Source organism: Adelges cooleyi, unplaced genomic scaffold, assembly GCF_023614345.1.
Source record: "Adelges cooleyi isolate 19-005CV unplaced genomic scaffold, UGA_ACOO_1.1 ACOO_flye_CR_arks_rails_tigmint_CR_PRNA_9, whole genome shotgun sequence".
NCBI classification, from domain to species: Eukaryota; Metazoa; Arthropoda; class Insecta; order Hemiptera; family Adelgidae; genus Adelges; species Adelges cooleyi.
The window spans coordinates 13,023,756-13,036,342 of NW_026096579.1; the positions used below are offsets into that span (position 1 = coordinate 13,023,756).

Consider the following 12,587-nt stretch of genomic DNA (forward strand, 5'->3'; position numbering starts at 1 on the left):
TGTTTGGGAGTGGGTAAAACCAATGTGGCAGTATAAATAAATAACTAAGGAATTAGAATATTAATTACTGTTTAATAAGTAAGTATTATGTTATTTAATATCACAAAAAAATATGTATATATATATATTATATATATTGACATTTCAAAAGTAAAATCTACCAAATAAAATCGTGTGAAATAACAAGAAGTGTCATGACCATATCGATCATACATAAAATAAAATATTAATGTTGAAACACTTTAAACAATAACGTACTACACATTTTTAAGACATATTAATGTTATGTGACGCCAATAAACCTTTAAAATATTACAATAATGATTAATATATTATATTAAATTATAATACTCAATTATCAATAAACTTTCGATTTTACGACCTAATATTGATACAGGATTACATTATTTTATTATTAACAAGTTAATCATAGTACACACGGGTTATAATTATTGCTCAATTTCAAAATATAATTTTATTGCACTGTAGTCTGTAATTTGTTTCATTTTGAGAAGTAATTTTTTCGTGCAGTTGATTTTTTTTTAAATATTTTTCATACTTCAAGGTATCTTAAGATTATGTTTGATTTATTCAACTGATCAACTATTTAACATTTAGAATTTATGCCTAAAGTGTTCTAAGTATCTGTATCGTCATCAATGATGACTCATCAGGTTAAACATTTTAGTTCAGACATCAGGAAACCTCGACTTATTATCCTATAAACAAAAATGCATTTTAACAATAATTAGTTATAATTAAATTACATATTTGACCTTTTAGAAAAATACTAACGCGTTTTAATAACGTGAAAGCATCATATGGACGATAACCCTTAGAATAAACTTGGGGTGCTTCTTTAGTTCCATACATAACTAAATTCATCTCTAAAATTTTTCCTTTGTTTGACTTTTTACCGGTCTATTAAAAATTATAACAAATTACAAACAACTAAAAAAAATAATAAATATTAACTTATTCACCTGATCAAAAACATCAATGGTAAAATTTCCCTTTGGAGATTCTCCCCAGAGAGCAAGTATATTTATAGACCATCTTCTTAAACCTGTAGGGTTAGTATCTTTTGGGCGGGGCTCTAGAATATGAATTTCGGTGCCTAGACATAATTAGTTAGAAACCGTTGAGACATATTAAATATAATAGAAAAATCTACATAGATACTCGTGTTCAAACAAACACTAAAGATTTCATTCTGATTACCTTGTGGTGATTTCATGGATATTTGAATGTCTCCTCTTTTCGGATAGACCATAGATAACACTAGTTGTACTTCCTCTAAATAATTTATTTCACCTGGCAAACCACTACAGCCTTCCGAATTTACACGAATACGAGCGGCTTTAGATCTTTCTACAACCAAGTTTCTAAACATATAAATTCATTATATGAATACATTTTTATGAATAATTTGAACAAAATAATTTCTCAAATTTGATTGTGTTATCCAATGTGATTGGGTCACTAGAATATACCTACCTGACAGTAGGTATACGTAGAGCACACGACGCCATCTTTGGCACGTTCACCCAGTTCTTAGCTTGTTTGACCAACTGATAAGCATTCACTAAACCAAAACCAAAATCTAAAGAGTAGTAAAATCCAGCTGCATTTCTAATCCAACCGTAGTTGTTTTCTAACGGTGCTATTTGGGATGTCCATGCAAGTAAGTGTTTTACATCTCTATACGTCAACGATGGACTATGAAACAAAAACATTTTAAAAAATAACTACTTTAACCTAGATAAAACCCAAACAAAAAACGGATGGAATTTATACTTCAGAAAAATATTTAAAATACCCTCCACCACATTGTTACCATCATCAGCGCCCACCAAGGACTCTCGCATAGTGAAGTGTATGATTAATATTTTATTTGACTAGTTTTTACCTCAAAATCTGATTATGAACTTACTTTGCAGATAAAGCCAGCGCTATAATTCCAGATACTAAGGGTGCCGCTGCCGAAGTTCCTGTATGTTTTAATGTACAGCCACCTCCTACATCAGTGGTAACCTAATTACGTTTTTAAAAAAACAAATCAAATTGAAAACCCCATTAACTAGGTATTTCGCTTCACATTTTTAAGCCCTGAAAACTCATTAAGATTTTATTTTCAGTTATTAGGTAATATTTAAATAATAAATATATATATTTCTATACTTATAGATTAGAGGTCTTTGTATTTGTATTTTATTAATTTTTATAACTTAAAGAAAAATCAGCACATACCACATTTTGTGTCAGTCCTGAACCACTATAAGCCGTGGCCGTTATAGCTGGACATCTTTCTGAGTAATGTGTAACCCTACCACCATCATCAGCGCTCGCAATGACTATTGTATACAAAGAGTTTACATAACCGTCAGCCGCACAATTATCTCCATCTGGCTTCCCATTACCAGCGGCAAAAACATAAATACAACCTTTTCCTTCACGACCCTGTCAAACCATAAAACACATTTTATCTCTCATCTAATTTATAACCAAAGTTAAATCAATTTAAAACAATTTTTGTGACGTCCATATTTTAAATTATGTTTACATTGATATTTATTTCTTAGCAGTACCCATATAATTTTGTTAGTTAGTCATTTACAACAATTATCATTACATCTATGAATAAGAAACTTAAAGTTATTCTATGGTAAATATTTATTTATTTGCTTATACATATTTATTACTTACAATGAAACATACTGTTATACCATTTTAATAAATTGGCATTCCACAAAACACATTAGAATATTATACTGTTATGAGAGGAGATTACTGAAAACTTTTGAACCATGCGTTAATGTAATTTAAACAGTTGACTGCCAAATAAAGAAATAAAAATATATTTACAAATAAAAGTTACCCACAAACCTTGGATAAATTCGTCATTTTTTTTAAGTACCGATCGAACTGAGGTACAAATACTATAAAGAATTATCTAAGGAAATATAGAAACGGCTGGGTATGCATAAGCATATAATAACATGGTAAAATTGTTAATACATGTAATTAAAATTCTATATACCCAAGTAACTAAACCTAATTTTATTTGGTTTGAATAATGGAGAATAATAAATATGAAGAAATTCATAAATATCAAAAACGTTATTTATTTCGATATTATTTTTTAGTTTTGATGCGAAGCTGAAAAGGTGTTAGTAATTTAATAAGGTTTTTTTTGTTTAGTTTTATGACTGAATCAATATCAACTACTTTAATATAATTTGATAATTTTCTTACTTGGTGTATGCCTAAAGAAAGTGACTCTTTTGCAAAATCGCTTATATGTTCCATAAAATAGCCATTATCAGAGGGTCCCCAAGAATTACTGTAAATGTCTACGATATCATAACGGTGTTTTAGAGCGTTACTTTCTCTTACATCTGTTGGCTGATCATCTAGAAATTTGATTCCTTAAACGAAAAAAATGTTTTTAATTAAATTATCTTGGTTATATCTAGTTATCACTTAAAAGTTTTTATACTGAGCTACATACATATAATATATATTTACGTGTATTTATCTGTTATTGATTTTGTAAGAAACAAAAAGTATATACTCGCTATTTTAAGCAAGGATAGTTAGGACATTATTTGGCTTATATGTACATATTTTCAAATCAAACTGTGAAAATTGTAGCCTAATATTTACCTCCAACACTAGCACCAAAAGCTGTCCCAACACCACATTCGTCATTGTTAGGCTGCATTGCAATTTCTCCAACGCACCTTGTACCATGAGATCGCCATTCTCCATAACTGTTTTTCGTCGGTGCAATATCCTTGTCATTATTTATAAAATTAAAACTTATATCAGGATTCTGAAAACAAAAATTGTTTTACGTACAAAATATATTTATGAACACTTTTAAACAATTTCTTTATTTAACTCATTTTATAACAATTTTAAAAATTAATTAATTGCAAACTTAAAAACTATTTTGGGCTATTCTGACTTCCTTCCTCAATTTTGCGAAAAGTAGTGACTTTATCGGTCATACCATTATGTTTTTTTGTATAAAACTTCAAATCCTAAACAAAAAAATTTCCTTTTCAGATTTACTTAAAGAAATAAATTTAAGAGAAAAAAATAGAAAAGTTAATTTTTTAAAATGGAGATTTTTGGGTTATAAAATTCGTATTGTAGTACTTTAAACGGACTTTCTGACTTTTAATAAATACTTAGGAACAAAATGTTTTGTTTCTAACTGGAACAAATTAAAGGCTCCTTAACACACTTCTAAAACGTTCGTCAAACGACGATCTGTATAGAAACATTTAACTCATAAATATTTTAATTTGCTCTAAAGAAATTTCAAAGATAACAAAACTAATAAATTCATCTTTTAACTCTAACCTATCCTTAAACTTTAAATTGTAAACATTATAGTTCAAACAACTAAGTATGTATTGTTTAAATATGTTTCTACGAGAATTTGTAATTAACTATTATAATAGATACTATAGTACTGTAAATAATCGTAAAAATTATCTATTATTATATATATGTGTGTGTGTGTGTGTGAGTGTGTTATACTTACGAAGGCTGGTAATATATCTGGATGCCAGTACTGTAAGCCATCATCCGGTACGGCAATATTAACACCGGCTCCAGTGATTTCTAGCTCATAATAAACTGGTACTATATTCATGTCCCTCACGGATTGATTATCACTAGTACGATAATCTTGCTGAAATTTGCAGTTAATATAATAATGGGAAAATTAAGCTTGCTGCGAGATGTAAAAATGTATATTTTATATAAATTAACTTTTGTTTTAAAAATAAAGTGTAATATACGAAATTAATTTCAGTAATTACAAAATCCGCAAAAAATTTTTTTTTTGTTCAAAAAATCTTTTAAACTTTAATATTAAATTTTCATAATAAAAAATAATTTATAGGTCTTGGGGCATTTTAACATTTAATGTGACGATGGTTTTTTTTAATAAAACCGGAGGGTTATGAAAATTGCCTCATTAAATTTAATGATTTTTGGAAAATGTATCACATTGCTGGGTATGAGATATGTAACTGAATTTGAATTGTGGCTGGTTCTGATACCAAATTTTTATAAGTAGGGTTGGAACCACACTAATATAATTTTCACAAAAATCATTATTTTTTGCTAGTATTTTTTTTTTAGCTGTATCAATTAAGAATTAATTTGAATATTTTGAATTCGAATGCAATGACAATTCACATGTTATCTCGTTTAACTGAGAATGTAATAAAAAATCATAAAAACTTAATAAGGAAATTTAGATCAAACACAAAGTTATAGTCAATTGAACTTAACTTGCTAGCTTTGTACGAACTGAAAGTACACTAATAATTCGCATATAAACATTTAAATTAAAACATATGCATTTACTTACAAAATACCACAAACTTTTCCAATATTTATCATTAAATGCATTTACATAGGAACTCTTCCCTCGCATCACTGACTGAGGCCTACCGTAGTAAGATGTGTCTATAGTACCGCGGTATGCTCTAACCTTCACACATTCTTGCTTTACTGTTGTGAGCTAAATAAAGTAATGGTAAAAATGAAAATACAGATTTTATAATAAAATGGTCGATTATTTCTTATATTGTTTAGGTTGGTTAAAGATAGAAGTGAATTAAAAATAATAATGGTAAATTTAAAGTTTATATACATAATTGTACATCATTTAAAATAATAATTAAATGTGAATTATTTATTTAACTTTAATAATAATAATTATTATATTTATTATCTAGAATAATAAAAAATATACTTATAACCCAATTATAACTCATACTCTATAAATAAACCATTCGAATCAACTGACGAACGAGTCCAATATAGACTAAAACATTACTAGGTAAACATTTTAATCTGTGCGTACCAACGAACTCTCCGCAAAGCATTTAAATATGTATTTATTTATGAACAAATCATTTTATAGTCAAATTTAAATATTGTTTAAAATATATGAGTCACTACTTAATTTTCAAAATTCACCACTTAATTTGTTAAGCCACTCATCTATATAATATTTATATAAAGTAAACAATTTTAAGTTCTTCCTGTTACATTATTAGATCATAAGAAATCAAACGGTTTTCGCATATTTTCGTTTTGTATCACGTCATAAACAGCACACCAAAATATTGTAACGAGCATTACTACAGAGGGGTTTCAAAAGTTTTAAGTTAAAATGTTTTCCTGTTTCATAAATATACAAATTCATTTAAGATTTCTTAAATTAAAAATGTCAATTACAAGAAAAGTTTTAATTGCTACGGGTTATACACGCATTAATACATTAATTATAAGTACCCTAAATTATTACAATCATTATCTAATAAACTTTTAGTCATACGTGTTCCTCATTTCTTAATAAATCAATTATATTTTCATGTTGTTCGTTTGAAGATAAATCTCGTTTTTGGAAATAATATTGACGATCCTGGTAAAGAACCTGTAAGTCAAACAAATATATAAGCCACCTAACATAATATTAGGTACATTTTATACAAATACCTAGTTAACATTCTAGGTAAGTATAATAATAAGTATCGGATGAGATATAGTATCCAGTTTAGCGTTACCACAAACGATCATTTTTTTTGTAGAGGAATATTAGGGTGCCAAATAGAAATAATACTAACATCAATTGTATGTATACAAAAGGGAGCATGGGTGGAAACAATCCCAATTCCCTCCTTACTGTCATTGACCTCACAGAAGGGAGGAAGTTTTTTTAATAAAGAATGCTAATTCACACTACGAGGGTTAGGTTCCATAGCCGTATTAATACATAATATATTATATAGTGTATATAAATGTACTATATTATAAGAAGAAACTGGAACTGATTAATACAAATGTTTAAAATCGTTTTGAACATAAAAATCATTTGCGTTTCGTACCTAGCCACCAACGTGTGTGTAACCTACGCGTGTATTAAAATCAATAGATTTTAGATTATGATTAGAAACCCATTAGGTTATATCTACTTTGTTGTTCAAAATACATTTGGTAAACGATATGTTCTTTTCGCTAAACTGTTCTCAAAGGTTTTTGCGGATAATCTACAATAGTTCACATCACTTATTATCCGATAACAACGAATATAATACTCTGACGAACCGCTTTGTGACTTGTTTTGTCCGTTAGAAATAAATAAATTATAATTTATAAGTAATAAAATCGATGTATATTTTACAAAAAAAACATGTTTACCGACAATCGTTACATATTGTATATTCTTAATCTATCAACATCATATTATGTAACACTTTATTTAAGACCCAACGTACTTTGTCGATTTTGAGAATAAATCCAAAAATATCGTATATTATACATATTTAACTGTAATTGACTACAATGCTCGGTTATTGTTTACCGTTCTAATAAAATATATAGCACTTTTTTTTTTCTTTTTCATAAGTTTTAATTTATGATATAGTGCCACTATAAAATATAATAACGACCTGGGTAACTAGAGTCGGCTTTAAAGTCAAATTTGGGGTTCTCAGGGTTTGCACTTCGGAATCCGGTCACCAGGGTTAAATCCGGTGCGGGGGAAAAGCTCACAAGGGTTGTTCGGGAAATGCGCGCGTGGAAAACTCATGTGAAATTCGCCTGGGCTCCTGGTGGCCAAAGCTCGTTTGGTTAAAAGGAAATGGCGGCGGCACGCTGCGGGACGCCAACGTGCCGCAACGAGGACCGTTGACCTCGATACCGGGCCGCGGAGCCGCGAGGGTGCAACATGGGACCCTAGTACTGGCGTCCTCATCCGGGGTCGAGGTCACAAGGCCACTTGCGCGCGCTTCCGCTGGACGTTCCGGCGCCCGCGTAACGACAAACGCTCATCGACCGCGTTCCCACAGCCTTGAAATAAAAAAAAAGTTCGGCTTTTCATTTGTTTTTTAGACACCTTTGCGCCAGTGGATTTATGCATTCCCGATTAAATTCAACTACCAACCAGAATTATTACCGACCGGTATTTTTTATACACTCGCAAAAAAACTACTTGGCGTTGGCGTAAACAAAAAAAAATATATATATATATATATATATATATATATATGTATATATAAATGCACCGTTTCGCGCGCACGGGACCGGAAGAACAGTAATGATGCATAAAATAGCTAAATAATACCATTGAGTATATATTGCACTACAATATATACGCAATGATAATACTCTAAATAAAAAAAATCTATTATCGTTTGGTTGTCGTTAGTTGTACATTAAACCGATATAATCAAGCCGGTGCACAAATAATAAAATCTCTTGAAAAATTCGTATTGTTTAAATAACTACATAGAAGTTAAATTCCATTATCAATGCACTGTTGTGATAATTTTAAAAACAATTTCTTTTATGTTAGTGGGAAATTGAAAAGAAAAATAAACGAGTATTCTATACTGCGAGACTTTTTGAGTAACTAGTTTAAAATGTATACCACATAGTTTACCCGTTCAAAAATCTGTGTTCAACTATTTTTTTTTAAATTTTATCAACATTTTCTAAGTAATTTATTGTTAAATTAACTAAGTGCAGAAGACATTAGACAACAAAATACGATTTTATTATTATTGATAAACGTACAAACTCATGTACATTATGTTTTTTTGTATCATTCCACAATATTTCTAGAATGGCTTTTGAGTAAGTAGCACATAAATTGATTAGCAATCGTACACAATATAATATATTTTATACTTTTAGATTTTCAAAGTCGTCAACTCGGTAAAATATTTAATCAACGATTAATAAGCATTGCAATCAATATTATCTTCTAGGCTTTAATTAAATACAATGTTACCGGTCCGACATAATCCAAGTCATATTTTTTTGCAATTTCTTTTGCTAATATTTCTCCATAAGGTACGTGTACAATCCATTTTTGGTTACAATGCTTAACACCATCCGAATTGACATAAAAAAATAAATGTATAATTACTTCCAGCAAAATAAGTTGCCATTTCAATTCCATGCTTGGAAACTGTAAATAAAAAACAAGACATTTGACATTTTTTATATTTTCATTTTAAAAAAACTAGTGTTTCTTTCTCCCAGTCTTTTTAATGCTATTATTTAAAAGAAACATCACAGCGATCGTCAACAGTAGAAAAATATAATACATTATAAAAAAGGTAATAGTTAAAATGTGTTATCTATCCGAAAATAAAATTACCCTGTCTATCATTATCGTCCCTTAGAATTAGTACAATTCCTCTAAGGTTGCTCTCGTGCACAATGTAAGTGTATAGTAATAATAGTAATGTATATAAGTAATGTACTATCTAACGATAGTTTAACCTTTGCGGGTCTCCGCAGAGTTACTACACAACTGAGAGTTTAGAACTTCATACATCACACGCCAGACTTTTATGTCTAAACGAGTATTAAGCTCAAAAAAAAATAAGTTAATAATTTAATAACTAGGATTTTATATACGATTTGGTAAGTCTAGAACAAATGTTTAAGAAATTCACTAATTTTACCTACGTTTTAAGTCCTCAGAAGGAAAAGTGGTAGTCGTACTTTGAATTTGAAGCTTTACAATTAACCATACTCTTTACACATTTGGGATATACTCCATAAAATATGTAGAATTTTCATCGATTTTGGACATTTTATAACAACTTTAAAAAACCAATTTTATAATATGGTTTCATACATGAAACATATTGTGGTGCCATGCCATAGATATCAAGCACCGTGAGATCTAGTGGGGTACTAGTTGGAATAGCTATACATTATGTGTTACTTTTTTTCAATTAAATGTAAAACGCTTTAATGTTTATCTAAGTAAAATATTTTTTTTTTATTAGATATATTTATATTTAATTCAAAATTAAAATTTCAAAGTGTTTCAACCATTTCCTCTACACCATGTCAGTCCTCTCTGTAGTAGTTGTAGTAGTAACATTTCATGTGCATAATATATTAACTATGTACACTTATAATTAAACGAAGTAAATAAATATTATTCATACTTACTAAAATATATAAAATTTAATCTTTAATAGTAAACACTATTTTGATATAACACAGCACATTAATTACTCTTATGGTTTGGATCGTAAGTGTATAAAAGTTTATAGTGTTATACTGTCTTATATATGTATATAGATATATATAAATAAACGAGTTGTTTATTTTTTTGATAGTTTTTTTTTCAATGTATTATGTATATTATCATTAAAATATACACTTGCGTTACATTATTATTATTCAGTTCGCTCTGTATCATTGTGATGAATTGGTGTCGTGTTTAAAGTACATTAAATTTATTAAACACATCTGTTCTCATAGTCTGAATGTCATCCTGTGCTGTTTTACTTTGGTAAAATAACATAATTACCTGATGTTAATTATAAACGTTTGATTGATTGTGTTTAGAAAAGCTCCACAATCAGTCGATAACATTTACACCGTACAAAAAAAATTGCCTATTTTGTAACAAAGCCAATACAACTCACTAAAGTAGGATGCTAATCTAATTTTTAATCTGGTTTTAGACTTTCTTTAAAACTTATAGTTTTTTTCGGCAATGACCTTTATAATTAATAAACACTAGCTGTTTTTATTTTACTTTTTCTAGTACATTATACATGTTTATCCAATTCAAAAATAATTGTATAACAATTATAACTATACAAATTTAGTTTCTTTATTTCAATATTAGTTTCGAAATCTTAGTTTTATAATTTGTGTAAGAGTTTAGTTTTATTTAACGTAAAAATAATGTGGATTTTTTATTTTAGCTTTATTTCAGCAAGAAAGTGTAAAATATCACAAATCCTTATAATTTGTAATTATTAAAATGAAATAATTGCAAATTATTTTGAAACCTTTTATACTTACATATGTTTTATAAATTCACATTAGATTTATTTTTTTCACACAAATTTTACTACTACTGAAAAGCTTATAGGGATGAGAAAAAAAAAGAAAAATATTTACATACTATTTGAGCGTAGCAAACCTATAAAAACTATGTATTTCTAATTATCATTTGGACTACTACCGAGATATTATTAATCACTATTTAGCAACAAAATTAATTATAGTCTACATAGTTTACAATATATACACGTTATGGTTAAATAATAACAACTACTTATAACAACTAATGTCTAATATATTTATTTTTAAAGAATACAATTAGTAGCATGGTCCCTAAATAATTTTCACTATTATATGAATTGAACTATAGGACTTTGTGCATAAGTAGTAGTTTAAGTAAAATTTAGTGTTCGTCGAATTTTAAATTGCTGTAATAAAGTAGTATTTTCAATAGATACAACACAAGTCATCTCATCGAACTAATTATTATTAAATAAGATGTTTAACAGCAAGGATACGCTTATTTCAACGTAAGCCACAATATATATTTTTTTATTTCATTAATATAAAATGGAATAGAATTAAAGAAGCTAATGTTTGATTTACATTCCATGACATGTAGTTCTCAAAAAAGTATTACCCTTTAGTTTATCAATATAATTTGGTATGTATTGAATAGCGTGCATTAAAACAAAAATTAACTCTAAACAAATGTTTATCAATCTACATTTTTGTAATATTTTTTTTTTGTTAAGAATAGACTTGATGGCTAAGAGGCCAATAGCTGTAAGTCCAATTTTTCTTAAAATCATTTTATTAGTCTATTGGGTTAATCTGAGTCCTCTTTACAATTGGACCGAATATTACATTTCAAATACCACTGCTAACATGGCTCTTTGATACTTAAGTTGTTGTGTTTATAGCGCAAGATTGGTTTTACAAATTAAAAATCCTAAATTAATGGGGCTTACAATAATTATTTTATCGTGACCTAAATATTAAGTGGACAAATATAAATAGTTCGGACTTGTTATTTTTGTCAAAAACTAGAAAAACTTTAAACTACTTTTCTATAAAATTAAGTATTTGGGACTTACAGTTTTTGGACTCTTAGCCATCGAAGTATTGAAAGTAAATTATAAATTCAGAATTGTACGGTAAAATTAACGTAACATCATAATATAACGTTTCATGTAAATTGTTTGAATATTAAATAAAATATAGACATAATTGAATGTTATAACTATATCATGTACTACATAAAGATACTAGTATACTTGAATATATTAGTACAATTCTGTACTAATATATTCAAGGTATAATATTCTGGTATAATCTGGTATATTCAAGGTTTAATATTCTGTGGTGCTCTGATAAAACGTCTTATATTCAAAATAACTATTTGTAGTAAAATTAATTTCGACTTTGAATAAAACTTGAGGAAAAAAATTATATTTAAATAACTTTTACAATAAACATAAAATGTATAACTAGTTGACTACAATATTTTACATGAGAAAAAAAAACAATTCATCCCTTATAATATATTTAACCCCATTTTGCAACTTTGGGACTTAAGACCTTTTATCCAAACACCACAGACTTATATTGGTACCTATTTAATTTATCAAATACGTTGTATACTATAGTTATATATTTTTTTTATAATATAGTTATACGTTTGTATTAAAATATCACTAACTATGTTAATAAACTATTTTCCATAATAATAA

General features: G+C 28.0%; 1 protein-coding gene across 1 annotated transcript; it reads right to left on the bottom strand.

Moving 5' to 3' along the window:
• Window positions 1-237: 237 nt before the first annotated feature.
• LOC126846510 (neuroendocrine convertase 1-like) lies at window positions 238-10,105 on the bottom strand. The gene is made up of 14 exons (XM_050585984.1): window positions 10,006-10,105; window positions 8,825-9,004; window positions 6,368-6,466; window positions 5,393-5,545; window positions 4,556-4,705; window positions 3,667-3,835; window positions 3,256-3,428; window positions 2,251-2,460; window positions 1,934-2,034; window positions 1,498-1,719; window positions 1,222-1,385; window positions 984-1,117; window positions 796-921; window positions 238-719 (listed from the first exon to the last, which is right to left on the bottom strand). Exons 2-14 carry the CDS (start codon window positions 8,993-8,995, stop codon window positions 690-692), a joined length of 1,902 nt encoding a protein of 633 aa, XP_050441941.1. The 5' UTR covers window positions 8,996-9,004; window positions 10,006-10,105; the 3' UTR covers window positions 238-689.
• Between the last annotated feature and the right edge of the window lie 2,482 nt (window positions 10,106-12,587).